Source organism: Lepidochelys olivacea (genome assembly GCF_965140295.1).
Source record: "Lepidochelys olivacea isolate rLepOli2 genome assembly, chromosome: 2".
Classification (NCBI taxonomy): domain Eukaryota; kingdom Metazoa; phylum Chordata; order Testudines; family Cheloniidae; genus Lepidochelys; species Lepidochelys olivacea.
Window position 1 is genome coordinate 37,604,762 of NC_140412.1, and position 24,161 is coordinate 37,628,922.

At 40.1% G+C, this 24,161-nt stretch overlaps 1 protein-coding gene across 2 annotated transcripts in view; it reads left to right on the forward strand.

The window, feature by feature from the left end:
* AZIN1 (antizyme inhibitor 1) overlaps positions 1-24,161 on the forward strand; it is a 58,851-nt gene that overhangs the window by 28,140 nt on the left and 6,550 nt on the right. For both annotated transcript variants that reach the window (XM_084620438.1, XM_084620439.1), the window contains exons 3-10: positions 4,914-5,111; positions 8,252-8,425; positions 8,747-8,919; positions 13,355-13,489; positions 17,275-17,356; positions 18,604-18,678; positions 20,280-20,445; positions 21,424-21,542. In XM_084620438.1, coding sequence (XP_084476564.1) covers positions 5,010-5,111; positions 8,252-8,425; positions 8,747-8,919; positions 13,355-13,489; positions 17,275-17,356; positions 18,604-18,678; positions 20,280-20,445; positions 21,424-21,542 — 1,026 coding nt within the window. In that variant the 5' untranslated portion in view covers positions 4,914-5,009. The remainder of the gene's footprint in view (positions 1-4,913; positions 5,112-8,251; positions 8,426-8,746; positions 8,920-13,354; positions 13,490-17,274; positions 17,357-18,603; positions 18,679-20,279; positions 20,446-21,423; positions 21,543-24,161) is intronic.

Below are 24,161 nucleotides of genomic sequence, written 5' to 3' on the forward strand. Positions count from 1 at the left end.
CCTGCAGGGCTCACAAAAGTAGAAATCTCAGATAAGCTATATGTACCAGGGCAGGTATGCCAGATAAGAAGGTACAGGTTTTTTTTTTTCAAGGCACTTTTCTGACCATATAGTTTTAAAATGAGTCCAAATAGAAAGCATGTAAATCAAGGCCCCATGATTTGTTTCCATACACCAGATTAAAATGCTAAGAAGTTGAACTGCATATAGAAGTTGTCCTTCTCAAAGATGGCCTGAGATACTAGCAGTGTTGTTTTCATAACCTTACTAAGCAGGATTAGTGAAATTGGTTTTACATTTCATTTCACAGTATCCTTTTTGGGGAAAGGGTGAAGGGGCTAGTACAGTGTACTCCTGATATAATACTGTGCCCCCCCCAAAAAAAATTCTGCACCCAGTATTTTAAAATTCTGCAAACTTTATTTGTCAATAAATAAATGTGATGGCTCCAACATGGTAGTAGCCTGTGCTCCCCAATGCAAGCACGGAGATGGGAGATCACCCTGCAGCCCTGTCCCCTCCTCCCTGGGACACGGACTCAGTGGTGAGGCTGCACCCATCCCTGAAATGGCACAAGGGCTAGGCCTGCCCCAGAAACACCCCGGGGCCCTGCACCTCCATGCCACGTACACTAGGAATAGGAAGGAAGGCTCAGCCCAGCTGGGTGCAAGTGGGAGGGGATCCAGGTGTGGGGTGAGAGGTTCTGTATGGGGAAATCTGGGTGCAGGTGGCTTGGTGGGGGGTCTGGGTGCCAGGGGCAGTCTGGATGGAGATCTGGGGTGGAGTTTGTCAGAGTGGGGGTATGAGAGCAGGGACAGTTTGGGTGCAGGGGTGAGGGTCCAGATGCTGGGAGGGTGGGGCTTGGGTGCAGGGGGTTCTGTGTGGGGGATCTGTATATGGGGGGAGGTCCCAGATGTATGAGGGTTGGGCAGATGGGGGAGCAGCTCCTTATACAGTGACTCCTCACCCCCCTTGACTGAGGCGCAATGTGGGCAGGAAGCAGGGGGAGGGAAGGTTTCTGGGGATGGGTCTGACCCAGCCCTGGCTGCTCCTTGCAGGAGAAGAGGAAGGCCCAGCCCAGCCAGGATTAACAGCTGAGCCTGGCACAGGGTAGGAGCCACTGGCTGGAGCATCCCCAGCCCCGCCCTGCCCCCTCCCCCCCGATTTACCTCTCAGATGGCTGCTCTGGGCACCCAAAACAACGCACCCGCGCTGCTGGGGAGTGGCACATGACGACTTTTGCAGATTCCCTTTGCTTCCCCATCAGAGAGTCATTTTTCAGCGGGGAAGCAAAGAAATCTGTGGGGAAATTAATTCTGCTCATGTGCAGTGGTGAAGAATTCCCCCAGGAATAGTACAGTGGTCTTCAAGCCATCTGAAGTCATAGTTATCTTACTAACTTTTGGAAACAGATCAACCATGTTTTGTGGTGGTTTTGGTTTTTTGTTTTTTGTTTTTAACCCCTTGGTAGAAATATAGCTTTTAGTGCTTTACTTAGGACCCCAAATATAGGAAAATGCTGACATTTGAAACAATGGGTTCTTTTCATTTGGTTATTGCAGCTTCTGTACAATTGTTCCCAGAACTGTTATTAAAATCTACAAAAAGCTTTTATTTCAAAGCAAAGTAGCATATCTTTCCAGAAAGCTCTCAGCTTTTTCCTAATCAGTTTTCAGAGTAGTAGCCATGTTAGTCTGTATCCACAAAAAGAAAAGGAGTACTTGTGGCACCTTACAGACTAACAGATTTATTTGAGCATAAGCTTTTGTGAGTTACAGCTCACTTCATCAGATGCATTCAGCGGAAAATACAGTGGGGAGATTTGTATGCACAGAGAACATGAAACAATGGGTGTTACCATAAATACTGTAACGAGAGTTATCAGGTAAGGTGAGCTATTACTAGCAGGAGAGGTGGGGGGGGGGGTTTTGTAGTGATAATCAAGATGGGCCATTTCCAGCAGTTGACAAGGACATTTGAGGAAGGGGGGGGGGGAGAATAAACATGGGGAAATAGTTTTACTTTGTATAATGACCCATCCACTGCCAGTCTTTATTCAAGCCTAAGTTAATTGTATCCAGTTTGCAAATTAATTCCAATTCAGCAGTCTCTCGTTGGAATCTGTTTTTGAAGATTTTTGTTGAAGAATAGCCACTTTTAGGTCTGTAATCGAGTGACCAAAGAGATTGAAGTGTTCTCCGACTGGTTTATGAATGTTATAATTCTTGACGTCTGATTTGTGTCCATTTGTTCTTTTACATAGAGACTGTCCAGTTTGACCAATGTATGTGGCAGAGGGGCATTGCTGGCACATGGTGGCATATATCACATTGGTAGATGTGCAGGTGAACGAGCTTCTGATAGTGTGGCTGATGTGATTAGGTCCTCTGATGGTGTCCCCTGAATAGATATGTGGACACAGTTGGCAACGGGCTTTGTTGCAAGGATAGGTTCCTGGGTTAGTGGTTCTGTTGTGTGGTTGCTGGTGAGTATTTGCTTCAGGTTGGGGGGCTGTCTGTAAGCAAGGACTGGCCTGTCTCCCAAGATCTGTGAGAGTGTTGGGTCGTCCTTCAGGATAGGTTGTATATGCTTGATGATGCGTTGGAGAGGTTTTAGTTGGGGGCTGAAGCTGATGGCTAGTGGCGTTCTGTTATTTTCTTCGTTGGGCCGTTCCTGTAGTAGGTAACTTCTGGGTACTCTTCTGGCTCTGTCAGTCTGTTTCTTCACTTCAGCAGGTGGGTATTGTAGTTGTAAGAATGCTTGTAATAGCTTACCTTACCTGATCACTCTCGTTACAGTGTGTATGGTAACACCCATTGTTTCATGTTCTCTGTTTATATAAATCTCCCCACTGTATTTTCCACTAAATGCATCCGATGAAGTGAGCTGTAGCTCACAAAAGCTTATGCTCAAATAAATTGGTTAGTCTCTAAGGTGCCACAAGTACTCCCTTTCTTTTTCCTAATCAGTGTGACATTTTCAACCAGAGATTTTGGGGAATATCCACAATGTTCACATAAAAGTGGTAGCCAGACAATTTTTATAAGCTCCAGTCTGGGATCTGAAAAAATGGAAAGCTGGACAGTTAATCTTTAAAATCTCAAAGGGTTCTAACAGACTGTTTTAAGCAGGATTAAACTAGTTCAGCCTATTAAGCAAGTAAGACTGATGGGATAATCCAGTGAGCAATTGGTAGTTCTCAGCCATGTGCACAGTTTTACATGAAATTACTTGGCCTTATCTCACATACCCCATATTAATACATTGCATATATTTAATAAAAAAATATTTTTTAGTTATTCAGGGCCCTTCTTGACCCAAATTGTCACTTTGTTAAATTGAATTGATGCACTTTGTTCAGAAAAATTTTTTAACTGTCAATACAGACTTTATTATTAAACAAAAGACAAAACGAATGCATGTTTCTTACATCAGTGATTTTATTTTGAAGTCTGTCACTATTGATCGCAACATAGCAAACACAACAAATGAGTTTTAAAACAACATGCAGTTATAGTTCTTATACAATTTCAAAGCTTCTTAAATAACTGCTTTTCACTGATCTTATTTCCATTCTATTGATATCTTTAGCTCTTCTGAAATAGAGATGTCAAAGACCGTAGATAAAGTTAGAATGGCACAAAGTCAAGTTTTTTTTCCCATCCTGGATTTAATATTCACATAAAATGGGTATGCATTTGTATTTTCTAAATTCAAAACAAAACTGTGAACGGAAAATATAGGAACAGCCTAACAAATCTCAGTGCGAGCATGTTTCCAGTAGACTCCAGGGTTCCTTGCGGATAGGGCCTCCATGAATATGGGTTGTCTACACTTAAACCACGGCAGTGGCACTGCTGTAGCACTTCAGAGAGGACACTACCTAGGCTGATGGGAGGAGTTCTTCTGTCAGCGTAGGTACTGCCCCAAGAGGCAGCTGCCAGGATTCTCCCATCGACCTAGCGTTTTCTACACCGGTGGTTAGGTCGGTTTAACTGCGTTGCTCAGGAGTGTGGATTTTTCACACCCGTGAGCTGTGTAGTTATACCAACCTGATTTTCTCGTGTAGACCAGGCCTCAGCAAGAAGCATACTATTGAAAGCCTTGTATACACATCCGTCTCCAAACGTAAGGAATAACACAGAAGGGGTTGCAGCTGTTAAGATGATAAAGCACATCCAGTGCTGATGACACTCTGGACATTGAACTATGCTTCCACACACAAGGTGGATGAGGTAATATATTTTATTGGACCAACTTCTGTTGATGAAAGAGACATACTTTCAAGCCACACACAGCTCTGTACAGATCAAAAGCTTGTCTTTTTCACCATCAGAAGTTGGCCCAATAAAAGAGATTACCTTACCCAACTTGACTCTAATATCCTGGGACCAACACTGAAAACAAGCTTCCACCCACCCATGTTTTGGTTTTACGGTTTATCTACGAGTATTTTTAATAATTTGTTTATAATCCAGAGCAGTACATTTTGAATTCCTGTCGCGAAACACAAATAAATGTGTGTCCAGCCTGAGACCCTTCCAAGAACAGGACTTTCATAGGAACTATTTCAGCCATTTGAACAGAGGTAAGAATAGTGCCTTTCTAGTAGAAAATATGAAAGCTGACTCATCTCAAAGTTTAGCATCAGTTTAAGGCAGTTTTATTTTATTTTACACAATTTTACTAATTCTCAGAGTATCTTTGTGCAGGACCCATGTTCTCTTCATCCATGGTAAGTGAAGGGAGCAGAGCAGAAAGTTTCATTTAATAAGTGTCTTACCATTTGCAGCACACCGAAAATGGAAGGTCTGTTGTAAATTTAAATAGAAGCCTTCGGGGCTGATGTGTGCTGTTTGCTATCAGCTGGTTTATTTTACCTTTTTTTTTCCTTTTCTTTTTCTGTTGTGCAGTTTGTTGCATAATTTAAGGACCCGGATCTAAGGCTTGGCGGCCTGTCCCTTGTGTTTCTTGGTTTATGACTGTCGGCTTTGCGGAATACGGCTGAGATGAAAGGATTTCTTGAGGATGCAAACTATTCTATTGGCTTGCTGGATGAAGGAGCAACTCTTGGAGATGTTATTGACAACTATGTTTATGAACATACACTTGTAAGTATTTGATACCCACGCCTTCTAATTTAACTGAATTAATTTTCATGTATAATTTTCTAGTACTTAAATTTTTCAGTTCCTAGTTTCAAATTGTTTGACTAGCAAGTGTATTGTAGGCAAGATGGCAATGACGCATACAGTTAAGTTTGCCTAACCTGTTTAATTATAAACCCCTTTCCAATTGCTTATAACTTTGCTGAATTTTAACCATTTGGGCTGAAATTTTCCATGTTTGCTCTCTGCCTCAGGCTGAATTTTGTTGGCAAAGTTTGAGCAAAACCTGGTCAGCCACTTCCAAGAATGAGGTTGTGGGGAAAATAGCTTTGCCAGTGTTAAATAAATAAAATTCTCCAGCTGTTCCTATGAAGAGCTTAGCTATGGGATTTGGAGCAGCGACCTGAAGTTTGGCCAGTATTTAGTGCTGGGGTTAGAGAAGTGACTTTTATTGCCCCCATGAAAATTTGCCCAGATTTGGCTGATTCATAAGCCTCTGAAAATAATCATTTGCACATGCTCAGAGATTGTTTGGGTCTTCCTGTTAAAAATTTCTATATTCCATCTGCACTGAGCAGTCCCACAGAGCCCTTGGTAAGTGCACTTACCGCATATGGTAAGTGCACTGTATATGCTCCCCGTTCCCAACGAACCTCCTACATGCTAGGAACAGAGGGGTGGGGTAACAACAGCAGCAGCTCCTCCTTCAGCCTAGAGGAAGGTATGCTGCACTGGGAGCCAGGAAGAGACAGTGAGTTCTAGTCTTGGATCTTCTACTGACTAGTTTTATTAATTCTGTGATGTCATAGACTTTTTTTATTGAGCAAGGTCTCACACCCCAAAGTTAAGAAGCAGGCAGACAGCATAAAGGGGTAATGGAAGTGTTGCACAAGGCCATCTGTGGCAGAGCTCAGAATAGAACCCTGTTCTTTAATATGCCATACCTAAGAGTTAACCAGGTTGCACAGGTGACCTGGCATTTTCCTAACTTTTGAGTGCTTGACTTTAGAACCTTAATGTACTTTTAGTATAGATTCTTGTATAGAATTGTAATTATAATCTTGATGCCTCAGATAGATGGGGGAAAGAACCTCAAATCACGTCAAACCAACCTAATATCCTTCTCTGACAGGGTAACAAGGCTTGTGGAGGGGGGAAAGCAGTAGATGTCATATCTCAACTTTAGTAAGACTTTTGATACTGTCTCACATGATCTCTTCATAAGCAAACTAGGGAAATTTAGCCTAGAGATGAATCTGCTATAAGGTGGGTGCACAACTGGTTGGAAAATCGTACTCTGAGAGTAGCTATCAATGGTTCATAGTCAAACTGGAAAGGCATATCAAATGGGTTGCAGTAGAGATCTGTCCTGGGTTCAGTTCTAGTCAATATCTTCATAAATTTGCCTAGTGGCATAGAGAGTACACTTATAAAGTTTGCAGATGATGCCAAGTTGGGAGGGGTTGCAAGCACTTTGGAGGATAGGATTAGAATTCAAAATGATCTGGACAAATTGAAGAAATGGTCTGAAAGAAATAGGATGAAATTCAGTAAGGACAAGTGCAAAGTACTACACTTGGGAAGGAATAATCAATTGCACAAATACAAAATGGGAAACAGCTGCCTAGGAAGAAGTACTGCAGAAAAAGATCTGGGGGTTATAGTGGATCACAAACTAAATATGAGTCAACACTGTAATATTGTTACCAAAAAAGTGAACATCACTCTTGGACATAGCAGCAGGAGTGTTGTAAGCAGGACGTGAGAAGTAATTCTTCCACTCTGCTCAGCGCTATGGTCTCAATTGGAGTACACTGCTCAGCACTAAATTGCCCAGGAAAAGGCCTCCACAGGAAAGATATGGAGAAAGTCCAGAGGAGAATGACAAAAATTATTGAAGGTCTAGAAAACTTGACCTACAAGGAAAGGTTGAAAAAATTGGGTTTAGTCAAGAGAAGACTGAGGGGGGACATAAAAGTTTTCAAGTACATAAAAGGTTGTTACAAAGAAGAGGGTGATAAATTGTTCTCCTTATCCACTGAGGACAGGACAAGAAGTAATGGGCTTAAATTGCAGCAAGGCAGACTTATATTAGACATTAGGAAAAATTTTTCAAATTTTGAGGGTAGTTAAGCACTGGAACCAATTACCTAGGAAAGTTGTGGAATCTCCACTAGATGTTTTAAAGATAAGGATAGATAAAGATCTGCCGGGGATGGTCATGATTAAGGCTACGATACAGTCACAGTTATTTTTAGTAAAAGTTATGTACAGGTCACGGGCAATAAACAAAAATTCACGGTCTGTGACCTGTCCGTGGCTTTTACTAAAAATACCTGTGACTAAATCTGGGGCGGGCGCTGCTGGGGGACATCTGGGGGGTGTGGCTGAGGCTGGGGGGTGCGGGGGGGGTGTTGCTGGGGGGGAAGCATCCAGGGGGGTGGCTGAGGCAAGGCATCCAGGGGTCAACGGACCGCAGCAGCTGGTGTGGCTGTCCTGGGGGCCACCTGAGTAGCTGTCCCCAGAGTCGGCTGCTCTGGGGTCAGCCACACTGGCCCTTGCAGAAGTCACAGAAAGTCACTGAATCCGTGACTTCCATGATCTCCGTGACAGACACGGAGCCCTAGTCATGATAAATACTTAATCCTGCCTCAGTGCAGGGGACTGGACTAGATGACCTATCGATGTGCCTTCCAGTCCTACATTTCTGTGATGCTATGGCCCTGGCCCTGCTCAAGAAAGTTGAGGACTTTTTTTTTTTTATAAAGAAGTGCTTGTAATGGAAATATTTTGTTACCTTAAATATAGTTCTTGCAAAAGCCATAATACTAGGCATTTAAGGTAGGGCCTTTCATCCAAGGAATTTTAAAGTATTATGTAAATAATTTTAACAACTTCCTCGAAGGAATAGGTATTGCCTTCATTTTAAATTTGGGTAAATTGTGGCACAGAAGTCAAATGAATTGTCCACGGTCATACATTAAGCAAATGGCAGAATAAAAAATATATAACCTATGATTCCCAGTCATTCTTTGACCTAATAAACATGAGATATTTGTGCGTCCTAGGATATTTTTGCTTTGACTTCAGGTCCACCATTATAGATACGTGATTTTTATTTTTCTACTGTCCTTTGTTTATAGACTGGAAAAAATGCATTTTTTGTTGGTGATCTTGGAAAGCTTCTGAAGAAACACAACCAATGGCAGAATGTGATGGCACCAGTAAAACCATTTTACACTGTAAAATGCAATTCCACTCCAGGTGTACTTGAGATTTTGGCAGCTCTTGGAATTGGGTTTGCATGTTCTAGTAAAGTGAGTGTTTGTTCTATATATCCTGTTTGCCTGTCAAATTACCCTCTCTCTATCCTGGAGTTCATTAAATTTGTCCTGTATAAAACTTATGCTCTTGGTGTTAGTTACCATGCGGACACATTCTTTGCCTTAAACTGTAAACCCTTCATTATGATTTAGTATAGCAATTCCATTTTGTACTCTTGAAGCAGCTTATAATATACAGTTTAATTAGAAGAAAACCTTATTTGAGCTATATATCCCCACATAAATTGAAGATAAATTCGCTACTGAAACTCATTTGACTTGTGTTTAACACTTTAATACTGTCTTGTTTTTCAGTCTGAAATGGCATTGGTACAAGACTTGGGCATTGCTCCTGAAAACATTATATATACAAATCCTTGCAAGCAAGCTTCTCAGATAAAATATGCAGCGAAAGCTGGGGTAAACATCATGACTTGTGACAATGAAAGTGAATTAAAGAAAATTGCACGTAACCATCCAAGTGCTAAGTAAGTGTTGCATTGAAAAGAGAGAGAAATCTTAGTTTTTCTTATTGTTGTGGGAATTTAACTTTGGCTGTGGTATGGTTTGTCTGTTTACCTGGAAGCAAGAGAAGCATGTGGGTTTTTTAGTGCAGTTTACTTGCATGTATTTTGTCCAACCTTGGCTCTGGTGTAGCAGTGTTTCTCTAAAGATATTTTGTTGCAGGATTTTCTCTTCTGGGTCTCAGCTTCCTAGCATAACAGGTGGAACTTCCTATGCTCAGGAGAACCTGGGGGGAACTTTGGCTTTGGGGGCCCAACTTTCACTTCAGTATTCTGGCAGTTTAATTTCAGTACGTTGGCACCTGCCTTGAGGCCTCAGCTTCTCTTCATCTACAAGTAATCTTGCTTTGCATGGCTTCAGTGTTTTATTTCAGGATGTCATCCATTTACTTGACTCCCAACAGCTTCAATTGTCAACAAATGACCACATACACTGAATCTTCTGCCTGGGATTTGGGTGTGCTGTGTAGTGGTGTCAGATACACCTGCAGATGTCACAAGCGAATTAAGAGTAATGGGTATTGCCTTCAGTCCCTTCTTGAGATACCCCAGCCATGGCTCAGAGTACTTCAAAAGAGAAATCACTCAATCATAAACCTGAGTCTGCTTCAGCTGCTGAGGGCTGGAGTTCCGTTAGTGCCACCCACATTGGTACAGATTCCACTTCCCTCCAGACCCAGTGCGAGAGAGCTTCCCCTCAAAGCATCTTGCATCATTCCCATTCATAGCTTGGGGGTCGCCTATGGTCCGAGCCTCCCAAGACACTGCAAGTTAGTACTTTAAGTGAACAGTACTGTGCTTCACATTGGTGAACAAGGCATTGCTTCCACGTAAATTTCAACAGGAAACACCAAGAAACAAGTTGCCCTGACATATCACTACCAAAGCACCTGACTCTGTTCAGGTTCACATCTTGGAGATGGATGTGGGGAGATTCTGTGATGGTACGTGTTTGGGATCTTGCCACATCCCTCCTGGTTATCTCTCAGGCTGTCCCAAAGGCTACAGTACTCCCTTCAGTGCTTATCTCCCACCCTGCTTTGAGACCTGGTGGCGCTTCACACAATCAGAGCACCGTCTGCACAGAGACTACACTCACACTGAGCTGGTGCATGAAGCATTGGCTTTGACATAGGTACCTCATGCAATTGAAGGGTCTTAAGAAAAGCAGTGTAGATGACTTCTGTGGTATTGTGTATGCTCCATTAGCGTGTTAGATAGATCACTATAGTGGGAGCAGGGTGGTGATCAGGATGACATGGCTTCTATTGGGAATCAGATAAGCTGACCACCAACTAATGGCAAATACATTTCCATTGCAGAGCAGCAGCAGGTTAGCAAGACTGTGGGAGGAACTGGCTTCCTCCAGTTTCTTGAAAAACTGGCTAAGTTGGCTAGTTTGAGTTAGTGCCAGTTCAGGAATCTTCAAAGGCTATAATCAAGACTTTCACCTCCATCCAGTAGGCTTGTGGTACCATTGCACCCTCTTTGGGTCCAGCTGGTGAAGAAGTATCAGGCTGCCCAGACTGTTGTCCCTGTCAGACAGTCAAGAAGTATTTCAGCTAAGTTTCCCCTCTCTCTGCCCTGCCCCATCCCCACATGAGCTTGTGGTTGAGGTGACCATGGCTGGAACAGACTGTTCATTGTGATCCTGATCTTCAGTGCTAAGATTCTTTTGGACAAAGGTTTACTAGTGCACAGTTGGCTCCTTTAGCATGGTGAAATATCAGTTCTTCACGGTCAAAGGACAGACTGACTTTTGAAAAAAGGCCTCTGCCCTGGTTCAGTCAGTCTCTTTGGACAAAATGCCAGGACTCTTTAAGGTACATAACTAATCTTAGTGCAGGAGGGCATGGACCTGGGCTGGCATCTGGTACAGACAGCCTTTGATGTGGGTGATGGTAGCTAGCAGGTGTATGTGAAAGCCTTTATAAGCTAAAGACCCTGTTAAAGGATCATTCAATCAAAGTGGCTTGTGCTGTCTTCCTCGTGGATGTTTCTAGCAGTGTACAAGACGGCTACATGATGCTTGCTCCATGCATGTACAAAGCAGTTGCTTAGATTCAGCTTACAGGAAGAAATCCCATTTTGGAGTATAAATCCTGTACAACTTGTGAGTCCAAATTCTCTTACTATATAGTTTTATTTCTTTCTGGATTTCACCTGAGTTGGCTAAACTTTTGAAGTCGTTGTGTTTGTCCTACAGTCTGAAGTGATAAGCCTGGTTTTCCTTTTGGGAGTTATCTTATACCTTCTTTGTGTACTTCAGAAATAATTTCATATTTTTGCATTGACTTGCCTTTGCTGCCTGTTCCAATCATGTGACTTTAGTTACTTGCATTCCTGGAGAGAATCCTGCACAGAAAATTGTACTTCTTCTCTGAAGATTTTCATCCATCTCTGTCGATGTTTGAAGAGGAACCTTTTTGAAGTGTTGGTTTCTCAGATTTTGATGCTTTTACTATTCAGCCTTCTGAAGCATTCTTTTCTTCTAATCATTTTGTTTTGTGATTGGCTAATTTTTCTTTGCGGAGCCTTCACATTTTGCTAAAATGTGGAATTGACTGAAAGAATCCAAAGGCACTAATTAAGCTCAGGGTGTCATGTGACCTCTGGTAGGGAAAGAATGGCTCATGCTGCTACCCACTACCATTGCCTTTAAGGGCCAAAAAGCACCAAGATCTTGGATTTCCTCCAGCCTCACTTTAGCCAGCTGAGACCCAGGTGTGAGAATCCTGCAAGATATTTTGAGAAGAGCAGAATTACAAGGTAAAGTAGTTTTCTCTTTTTATCTTGTACAGTTGTTTTCGCTAGAAAATCTTTACTGATGCTTTATAATGCTGTCATGAAAACTTGTCAGTTCAGTATGGCATATGTAGTCTTGGTTAACAAATGTTTTCAGACTAACCTTGGTGATACTTAAGCTGTAGTGTGCAAAAATAGATATATTTTTGGAGTTTTCATATGATGAATTCAAAGGATTTGATTTTTGATTAAATAACTAGGCCGAATATATAGGTTTGTCCAAATGTTATTACGGAATACTGTATAACTAAAATTGTTTAATTTTGATAAATGATTTTTAAAAAATTCCTCTGAAGTGTTTGTGTTGGTAAAAGAGAACCAGGAAATGAAACTGGCCAGTCTACTTTAATTATCCAAAATGAGTGAAATGCCAGCAGTAACAAATGGCATAAATGACGAGCAAGGATGCTGAAGGGCACACATGGAAGAAATGGAAGTTAGATGATTCCCCCTACCCCCCCGGCATATACCTTTAAACCTGTAAATGTTTGCAATTTGAGGGTTCCATTAAATTTTTGGCAGCCGTTAGATTATCACATCGCTGGTAGTAGCCAATAGTGTGCTTATCTTTGCTTGGCAAGGAGACTGTGATCTTTCCTTTCAGATGTAGAACTTGCCAGTTATCCATGCCTTTTTCATCTCCAGATTGGATTACTGCAGTTCACTCTGCATGGGGTGCTTGGACTTCACCAGCCAACCTTCAGCTAGTGCAAAATGCGGCTTTTTATGTTTGATGGTGTTTCTCACTTGGGATTGAAAATGGAATCATTGACCCTTTTAGCTGACGTTGAGTGAGTTTGTATTAATATAATCTTGTGTTTGTACATTCTCTGGTTTTGATAGGCATGTCTTATCAAATTACCACTCCACAGCAATTAAATCATAACAAGACTGATTAAATATCAACTAATGAGACTCAGCTCACGAAGCTACAAGAAATTAGCCACCTATGCTCTAGCCAAAGACTGAGTTAATAGGTCTTCTAGCTATGATATGTGAGACCCATTGGAGGAGGAGAAATGGCACTCAGACAGCAGCCTCCTTCTCACAGGCAACCAGGAAATAATGGGGGAGGGAATGGAACACCCCTTGCACCCAGTCCAACTGCCAGTGGAGATGGGGGGATGGGAGGGGTCTCTACATGGATCAGACTTCTACCAGACAAGGCTGATGTAAGAAGAGAAACACAGCAGGCTCCAAAGGGAATCCCAGGGCACTCTTCCTCCTGCCAGCCAGGAGGAAAGGGCTGGAGAGAAGCAATCCCATTGTCACTAAAGAGCAGCTTTTGAGCAAGCACTCCTTATGAGACGGTAACCCTTTCTTTATTACAGCACCCAACAGACTCTTGCTGCTACAACAGAGTCTTAGTTGCTGCATTTCCAAATCCCTTTTCCTTGTTGGCTCAATGTTTTAGCCCCTAATTGCTAGTTTTTTCTCTGTACAGGATTGTTTTTATTAGGTTCACTTGACTCATCCATCGATGGAGCTGGAGTACTGACAACATAATCAACATACTTCTGACAGTCTTCAGGCTTCACATGTGCTGATGATGATGTAAACCAACTGTGCCCCAATCATCTTCCCCTTCTCTTAGGCTCTTACTACGTATTGCCACAGAAGACATTAGTGGAGCTGAGGAGATGAACATGAAATTTGGCACCATGCTGAAGAGCTGTAGGCACCTCATGGAATGTGCTAAGGAGCTTGAAGTCCAAATAGTTGGTGTTAAGTGAGTAGCTTTTTCATTTTCCCTTTATGTGTAATATTAAATATTCAAACTTAGATTTAACTCAAATTATTTTTTATTGTGCCAATTTATTCTCCTTTCCTTATAGGGAACAATATAAAATCCAGTTGTATCATTTCAGAATTTTTGGTGACACTTAAGCATTCAAATCAGTATGAAACAGAAAAGTAATTGCATTTGAGCTACATAAAGTGAATTTAATGCAATCCATAGTGGGAATGTGAAATCCCTTCTGCTGTAGTCAGAAAAACTGCTAGAGCATTTCATCCACTGACTTCCCTACTCTTGCTGTTGTGCTTTCCAGTGATTAGCTTTTATCTGTCTAACTCTGCATAGAAAAATAAACAGTTGAACTGATAAAAGCCAGTAGTTAAGTGTGGGAAAATCAGTACAGATACTAGGTGAGATAATGCTGTAAGATTTAACTATGGAAAGTTTTTAGTGATGTCCATAGTAATCACTTCAAATTCAGAGTTCTAGTAATTTTAGTTTTTGACCTGTAGATGGCAGAGGATCTTCTTGAAGTGTTTTTAGTCTTCCTAAACTGAGTGACCTGTGGCTCTTAAATCTAGAGTAAGCTAGATACACAAAGATGAAAAATTCTCATATCACACTGATCAAAAATCGATGCACAAATTGTCTGTACTCTTTCAACTGCTGAAAAAACTTGTGGAACACTAATGAATGTGTTTGATAGATTAAGGAAACAGTCAAAGTAAGAGGAATATTCCTTTATCAGTCACTGGGGGTGGGTTAAAAAAAATCTATTTTTTTAACCTAAACAAATTGGATTTTTTAAATTAAATACATTTTTATTATTTAATAAATTAACCTATTTAAAATTGAAGTTAGTAATGTATGTTAATGCCTAAACTTAAAGTATTAAAATTAAATTTAAAAAAAATCAAGCAGTATATGTTTGCTGGCAAAGTTTTAAAGAAAGTCAAAGCACTGAACTAATGGAAGTCATTGGCTAAGCACCTGGAACCAGTGTGTGTTGAAATGCTAAACCAGCTTTTGACAGCATTAGCTGCTTCTGCAAGTACAGAGAGAATATTTTCTTCATTTCAGTTTATTCAGTTAGTTCAGTTTAATGACTAATTCATTCAAATTTGAGAAACCAGTTGGGAGCTGAAAAAGCAGAGAAGCTTCTTCAGCTCTTCCAATATACAAAAATGAGGTGTCTGAGGATGAGATGAACTACTTATAAATCCTGAAAGACATGACCAGAAACAATTAGTTGAGTTCACTAACTGCAGATACTTCCTTTGTTTATAAATCCGTTTTAAATGCAAAATATGTTTTGATAAACTTTATGTATTCGGCACATTTAAGGTATTTTTCACTAATTTTAAAAAGCTTTGTGCATTTTTAATTGAATTCCAGTTTTGATTGAAACGTAGTTTGACAAACATCACAAGTAAAAATATTAATCTAGAAAATCATCTAGAACTGCATCATTCAGCATTTTCTATCACATTTATTCAGATTTTTGCATTTTATTATATGTTAAGCTATAGAATTGCTTTGAAATATTGTTTATAGATAATGTATCCTCCTGGTTAGCAAAAAGAAGTACCAAATTTAACCAATCAATGCAAATCACCCTTTCTTTAGAAAAGTAACTAAAATGTACAAATGCAAAACAGGATGAAAATTGATTTAAATTGATCTGTCATGTCTGTCACAATGAAGACTTAGACTCTGGATGAGGTATCAGTAGCTTAATCTGTCTAATTTTTGTCACTTCAGTAACAGTCATGTTGTGGCTGAGCTTACTTAGCGCTAAGGATGAGAAGAGAATACAAATTGTCAGCATACAGGGTTAAATCAATATGTCTAAAACTGTTCTAACTTAATTCTAGAAATGAAAATCAGTGGGGCCACATGGTTCACAAGGCTCCAAAAAGAGGCAGAAAATATAGCTGGTTCTGAGTTCGTGTCTGGTTTTGTCACATTCTTCATTGTCTCCTTCCCTCTTTCAGATGTTTGGCCAAATAATTTGGAAAAGAACGCTTAGTCCATCCTGGCAGTGCAGGATTGGGCTCTAAAATATGTTAAAATACTCTATCCATTGTAGTTCAAACTTACATTCTACTCTTTCTCCTTCCCATCATTTGGTTGTGCTGAGCCTTTTCTTCTAACTACGGGTCATCTGTTTTGCATTTTGTACCATTTTTTATTTATAAAACAGCTTATAGAATATTGAGTGAATACATGTTACATATCAAAGTATGCATGTTAGAGGTTGAATGGCTCAAGGGGATTGATAATGGGATACAGAGCCTTTCCCCTCTAGATTGCTGCTTTGGTTCTTACCCAAGTTAGTAGTGATCAGAAGCAACCAATGGCTTTTGTGACCTTTACTCTATATGATGTAGAGTTAGTGTTTTTCACAAGCACTGAAGCTTTATATTATAGGGGCATGAAACATAAAAGGTATAAAATGAACTGTAGTCTTCATCTAGTTCCCTTGGACAAGAGTCACCCTCTTAATTGGCACCTTGTTGGCAGCCTGAGCAGAGTGGTCTAGTAGACTGTATAACCATGGAAGCTGAATTATCTTCTCATCTCTCCAGTGTCAATATGGATACATTTTTATAAAGGAAATTTATATCTTCACAGTTGTATTTATATTTTTATGTTCTGTACATAAATAAGACATCATCATTCTTCTGGACTGTCAGAACAACAAAGTTCATAAGTACTAGGTCTCTTTTAAAAGGCCCGGTGCTAGTGAGTGGGCACAAGGAACAATTTTTGTGAATAAATATGGTGTCACAATATTTTAAGTTTCCGTGATGAAAATGTTTATTTTTTTTGTGTCGTCTTCTGTCATAGTAAGATAGTAATCTTAGATTTCGAGACCAGACTGCTGGCTGAAACTGTGCTCTATTCCTTTCATGTCTGTCGTTTTAGATATGAGAAAATGGCTGGTTTGTCTCATCTGTTCTTAGCCTCTCGTTTTCTAGCTAATGTTTTCTGTTCACCTGTTTTGAATTACCCCATCTCATCTGTGCAATCAATGTGTCTAGTCCACAATCTGGTCTATTAGGAAAATAATCATAAAGAGGATAATTGGGAATAACTACTGTTCCCAGTTGTTATAACATCTATTGTTTTACTGTGTCCCTCTGGTCATTTGTACAGTTCTATAAACCTGCATTACAATAGTTTTAATTCTCCAAAGCCTAAAATTCTGTTTAAAAAAAATCAAAACTGATATGGACACTGTGGGTAGGGAGGTGCTAGGACTGTGTTTTAGAGTATTTTCGGTAACTGGTTCTCAGATGCTATCTCACTACTGAGCCTATTTTTCTTTATAAACGTATTTCAATAAACTATTTCTATGGACTTGCCATTAGGCAACTTTAATTGTCATATCTTGAGAACACTGACATTTCCTTTTTAAAAAAGATTAGAATGAAGCCATTGTTAGCCATTCTTAAATTGTGCTGTACAAATTTGTTTTGTGGGCAAAATTAATGAGCTAGAAGGAAAGCAAAGATGTTTTGAGGTCTCTTCCTATAGTCCTGTATATATTGCATACATTTCTTTTAAACAAATAAAACCTTAATCACCTATGCATGGAATATACATGCATTTCAACTACTATAAATACGTGTGTACTGTCAAAACAATACTTCCTTTGTCAAATTTCCTTGAGTGATCTGCTGTACGTCCCTATTGGTCTAGATATATCAGTGGTCTGTTGTTAATGCAGGTTGTAGGTTTGTGTATTTATTATTATATTTCATTTCTTTTAGATTTCACATTTCAAGTTCTTGCAAGGAACCTCAAGTGTACATTCATGCTATATCTGATGCTCGGTGTGTGTTTGACATGGCTGTAAGTAATTATGGTAACATATGATTTAACAGAGTCATCATCCAACTATATTCTCGCTAATGGAGATAAGAAAAATTGTTTCCTAAAATGTGTCTTGCTAGTCTGATAAGGGTAGGAAAGATAATTGCTGTAAAGACCCTTCAAATAAAGGAATTGATTACACACAACTGAGCAGTAAATTATAGACCTTACTTAGTATTTAATGTGAGACAAATAAAATCTTGCACTAAAACATCCTTTGATTGTATTTTAAAATTTTCATTAAAGGCCAACTGCTTTTTTTTTTTTAAAAGTCCCAGATCTCAACTCGAGCAGAATATATTTGTAGCTTTCTAAGTTAAGAATACATCTTAAAAGTAAACTAAAATGTTTATCTACCAAGACCAGTGAACAGGTTTTGTTTTTCTGCATGAGATGAAATCACTACCAACTGAACAATGCATGTGGCTGCCTTCCGTATGTTTCCTTGTATAATTATGTCATTGGGTTTTGCGGTGGGGAGGAACAGAACTCTGAATGATCCTCTTGGCAAAGAGGAACTGACTTGTTGACACTGGTAAATTAATTTGTTGTTTTAGGCTATAAATGTATACTTCTTGTGTTAATTAAACAGATTTTTGTATTGAAAATATTTCTGTTCGTTTTAAGTGAGAAAGAAAAGCTTAAGTTTTACTTCAGAAAAATCAAAGATAATGACCTTGCTGTGATTATTGCAAAATTATTGATGTGATTAATTATACAAGGAAGACAGTTGAAGTTCCCACAGCAGTTTAACTCTTTCCTCCTTGTGCATATGCATTACAAGAGGGGCTTGAATTACATTATCATACCATGCATCCATTTATATTATACATACTGTTATGTGCATCTAATGTTATAAACATGTAATTCTTTCCCACTATACTGTAGTAAAGTATTTGCTGGACAGTGTGTTGCACTGTCCAGTTTTGTGAGGAAAAGACACTTCTACTGCATACTCAACAAAGGCCAAATTAAGGTTGCTTTACTTTGGAATTGCTTAATTTATTCATTCTCTTTACTAATATTGCAGTAATGTTTAATGAAGAGTAATACTAGGTATAACAGGAGTGAATTGTTCACTGGAATATTCAACTGTATTTAAGATGTCACAATTTCATGTTTAAAATCATGAGCATACAATATTGAATGAGATTGGAGAGCTCTTCAATAAAAACTTTAATTTCTATTGTCTGCATACTTAAAGGCCTGTCTATACTTCCTTTTAGGAAGAATTTGGCTTTAAGATGAACATGTTGGACATTGGTGGGGGCTTCACAGGTTCAGAACTTCAGCTGGAAGAGGTATGCAACTCAGTGGAAGTTAGAACTAGCTTGCCTTTCATTTGTAGGTTTGGAGTTTTTTGACATGTCAGTTTCCAACTAATATTGATAGTTAAAACCTGGATTGACAGATTTAAAACCATGGGGATGGACTGGATTATATGCCACAATTGCACTGTGGAGTCATTAGCAGAGAATTAGTACAGGTCCATGAAGTCCTGCTAGTTTCTCAACTCTGATTCAACTAATATTACATAAATTATTCACAAAATTGTCCCTCAGGTGCTAAGGATTTACAAATGAGAGAAACAGTAACCATTCTAAATTGACAGCAAACCAAAGCCTCGGTTACCCGTGTACCCTTACCATGAAGATTTTAGCCCTTTCTTCTGGAGGCAGTTCTTTTTACTGTGTTCATAGTGGATGAATACTGACCTGCTGCTGCAGCTGGAATTTTCAGTATTTTGGTTTAGAACTGAAGACACAATGCATCAGCTGGACATTTGCTTTAAAGAGCTTTAAGATTTTTACTTTTAGAGCAGATTGACGCTGAAAAGTTAAAGTGGCATAGCTACATTTTTTAGGGATGTCAAAAATCTATGGCCCTGAGAGACACAGTTAAGCCAATCTAACCCATAGTGTGGACAGTGCTAGGTCAACAGATAAATTCTTCCATTGACCTAGCTCCACCTCTCAGGGAGGTGGATTACCTACTAGCTATGACAGAACCCCTCCTGTTGCTTTAGTAAGTGTTTACATTGAAGCATTTTAAGTGTAGACAGAGCCTCGTTTGATCTCTGGTTTGGTGTTATGACCTGGTCACTAGTGAATAATGGAGATTTAGACTGATCACTGTATTTTGCGTACTCTTAAAGATAAACTCCCAAAGCCTGGGGTGCTGAAATGAATAGGTTCAAACAGCTAAAATCGTTAATAGAACTTTGAAAATTGTCTACTTAGTGTTTGCCTTATCAAGTAGTTGTGGACAAGTCATGCAAGACTATGGCATTAATACTGAAGTTAAAAATCAGATTAATGTTGGGTAAATTCAGTGAATACCATCTGTTTCTTTATTTGTCAAGATGTACAACTATTGAGGGTAGTGGACCAAATTGCTTTTTTGTTTTTAAACGCAACCCTGATGCATTTCATGGATTCATAAATAATTTTACAACATCTGTTGTACTACAACCACTATGAAATTACTTAAATGGGTGATTCAGTCATTTGGATGACTTGGGCTTTACTGGAGACTGAAGATAATGATACTTAACTCCTTTTGTAAAGCGCTTTGAGATCTACTGATGAAAAGCACTATATAAGAGCTAGCAATTATTATTAGGTGCCTAGGTATGGCATCAGTATCCCAAAAGTAACACCCATTTTATTTTTGTAAATCTTAACTGTGATGTCTGAGACTTGATTCAGCAAAGGCCCAATATGGATAGTAAAAATCAGCTTATGGCCAACTCACCAGCACTGTAAATTGTTGGCTGGGAATTTGTGACAGAGGACTTCTGTGTCTGATCTATCAATCCAGCACCTTTCACAAGAACTATAAATAAACTTCAAAATAAATCAGATGAGCAATCTAAACATTAGCTATGACTTCAATTTCCTAGGTTAATCATGTCATCAGTCCATTGTTGGATGTCTACTTTCCTGAAGAATCCGGTGTTAATGTGATTGCAGAGCCTGGATGCTATTATGTTTCATCTGCATTTACTCTAGCAGTTAACATCATTGCAAAGAAAGCTGTTGAATACGATAAATTTCTTCCCTCTGGAAGTAAGCAATATATTTGTTTTGTACATGTGTGAATCAGTACAAATAAGTCTCCATTTTTGTCAGCATAGCTCCATTTTATGTGCAGATCATGAATTATGCTTTTAAAATATTCTGTTCAATATATGGCTCATACTTGAGTCTGTCTATTTTTTAAGGTTCTGTCCCTATGTTAATCTTAGGTTTGGCAGAATTAAGTGTTGATTTTTTAAAAAATAATTGATGATTGTTTTGAAGCATATTTTTTTCATTTTTATATATTTTAAATTTTCACCTTTGCAGGATATTATGTGGCATGGTCAGACAATACTTACTTCGTTATAGTAGATGTTGAGTTTCAAAAAGTCCAAATTTTTTATAACTGTTAAAACAAATTATCAACATCATGTCAAAATATATAAAATGAATATCATTAATCAAATTCTAATAAATTCTCAAGCAGCATTTTTCTTTCTTTGCCTATATGTATATTTTGTTATCATTGGTGGAAATATTTTTTCATCAGTTGGTGTGTATACAATGAAAGACATTTACCGATAAAAATCTAATCCTTCCAAGCCTGGTTAATCTGTACCTCTGTTAATTTTCTGTTTTCTGTGTTTGTTTGGCATTGCTTTTTTCCTCACTGGTTTATGGATGTGACTCATCTATGATCTTCAGGCATGCTATCAGCATATAATTACAGCTGTATTAGGGGAAGATGAAAGAACATGCAATGGAGTTACTATTGTCCCTCTTTTACTAAAATGGAATTTTTTGGATGTTTTGAGTAATGACTGAAATATTAATATACAAAATGTGTCCTTAAGCATAGCCTTTAGCGGGAGGCTTGAATGGATATTGTAGTCTCATAATTACACTCTTTCCCCAACATTCTTATCCCAGTGCATGTTTTACATACTCTGGGGGGTGGGGATTAACTGTTACATATTTTTATAACAACATTTAATTCGCAATCCTCTGTAACCATTTTTCTTCCAGTGGAGCAAACCAGGAGTGATGATGAGCCAATCTTTATGTACTACATGAACGATGGTGTTTATGGTTCTTTTGCAAGTAAATTGTTTGAAAAATTTAATACCATCCCAGAGGTTCACAAGGTGAGTCTATATCATATTCTTACAGAATTTACAAAGGATTATTCTTTTGTGGGGAAATTCTGCAGATCCATTACAATGGATCTTATTCCTGTTTGCAGCTTCTTTGGGGCAGTAACCAGACCTGCCACTCAGGCGCAAATGGCCACACCCCTGAAGACCCAGCCACTTCTAGCTAGTTTGAACTGGCTTTTTATTTTGCCTTGGAAGGGGTGTGGGTGAGTGGAGGAGTTGTGCTCTGTAGCAGGCTTGCTGAAACACCTTCCCCCCACCCCGTTTTGATACCAGGGTTGCTGGCTGCAGAAGTTTCCGTTTTAACCTGTCTGGACATGCCGCTCTGTTGGAACAGCTTCAAGGCAATTGGAGGAATAGAGAAGTTGGACGAAAAGGGCGCAAAAATGTCTGGCCAGCTGAACTCAGCTTGTTTTGCCAGTCAGCCATGTGCTACCTGCCTGACTAATGGGTCTCTGCTCTTTGCAGGTCAGCCATGCCCCAGACTGCTAGTCTTGGAGGGCTGAGGTAGAGAGCAGCCCAGAGGTGGAGGAACAAGCAGCAGTAAAGGGTGTCTTGGCCCACTACTTGTTTCTAATTTACTTCACCCTCTTTAACAAGGTGGGAATCATCCCTTATGGAAGCCTGCCTTGCCCACCCTAGGATTCAGTGAGACAACATGGGTGTTAACTGTTGTGTAGCACTACAGGGCCCACCAGGGGATTTAGTGAGACAAAAGGGCTGTGTCATGTGATTGTTTTCCCTGCTCCTTCCACAGGCAGGGATTTAAGGAGCTTCTATAAAATTCAAGGGCTCATCTCAAAAGAACATTATTTCTGTAGAACCACACCTGCTATGCTTTCTCCTGACCCCCTCTGTTGATATTCTATTACCACAGAATACAGAAGCTGAGAGGGACATAAAAGGCACACTATGGACTCTAATTGCAGGTGTCACTCCTCCACAGAGGAAATTTCTAAAGCTTGATTTTTTCCTAGTCAAAAGGAGGAGAAAAAGGTGCAGGGACTTAGAATCATAGAATATCAGGGTTGGAAGGGACCCCAGAAGGTCATCTAGTCCAACCCCCTGCTCGAAGCAGGACCAATTCCCAGTTAAATCATCCCAGCCAGGGCTTTGTCAAGCCTGACCTTAAAAACCTCTAAGGAAGGAGATTCTACCACCTCCCTAGGTAACGCATTCCAGTGTTTCACCACCCTCTTAGTGAAAAAGTTTTTCCTAATATCCAATCTAAACCTCCCCCACTGCAACTTGAGACCATTACTCCTCGTTCTGTCATCTGCTACCATTGAGAACAGTCTAGAGCCATCCTCTTTGGAACCCCCTTTCAGGTAGTTGAAAGCAGCTATCAAATCCCCCCTCATTCTTCTCTTCTGCAGGCTAAACAATCCCAGCTCCCTCAGCCTCTCCTCATAACTCATGTGTTCCAGACCCCTAATAATTTTTGTTGCCCTTCACTGGACTCTCTCCAATTTATCCACATCCTTCTTGAAGTGTGGGGCCCAAAACTGGACACAGTACTCCAGATGAGGCCTCACCAATGTCGAATAGAGGGGAACGATCACGTCCCTCGATCTGCTTGCTATGCCCCTACTTATATATCCCAAAATGCCATTGGCCTTCTTGGCAACAAGGGCACACTGCTGACTCATATCCAGCTTCTCGTCCACTGTCACCCCTAGGTCCTTTTCCGCAGAACTGCTGCCTAGCCATTCGGTCCCTAGTCTGTAGCGGTGCATTGGGTTCTTCCGTCCTAAGTGCAGGACCCTGCACTTATCCTTATTGAACCTCATCAGATTTCTTTTGGCCCAATCCTCCAATTTGTCTAGGTCCTTCTGTATCCTATCCCTCCCCTCCAGCGTATCTACCACTCCTCCCAGTTTAGTATCATCCGCAAATTTGCTGAGAGTGCAATCCACACCATCCTCCAGATCCTTTATGAAGATATTGAACAAAACCGGCCCCAGGACCGACCCTTGGGGCACTCCACTTGATACCGGCTGCCAACTAGACATGGAGCCATTGATCACTACCCGTTGAGCCCGACAATCTAGCCAGCTTTCTACCCACCTTATAGTGCATTCATCCAGCCCATACTTCTTTAACTTGCTGACAAGAATACTGTGGGAGACCGTGTCAAAAGCTTTGCTAAAGTCAAGAAACAATACATCCACTGCTTTCCCTTCATCCACAGAACCAGTAATCTCATCATAAAAGGCGATTAGATTAGTCAGGCATGACCTTCCCTTGGTGAATCCATGCTGGCTGTTCCTGATCACTTTCCTCTCATGCAAGTGCTTCAGGATTGATTCTTTGAGGACCTGCTCCATGATTTTTCCAGGGACTGAGGTGAGGCTGACTGGCCTGTAGTTCCCAGGATCCTCCTTCTTCCCTTTTTTAAAGATTGGCACTACATTAGCCTTTTTCCAGTCATCCGGGACTTCCCCGGTTCGCCACGAGTTTTCAAAGATAATGGCCAATGGCTCTGCAATCACAGCCGCCAATTCCTTCAGCACTCTCGGATGCAACTCGTCCGGCCCCATGGACTTGTGCACGTCCAGCTTTTCTAAATAGTCCCTAACCACCTCTATCTCCACAGAGGGCTGGCCATCT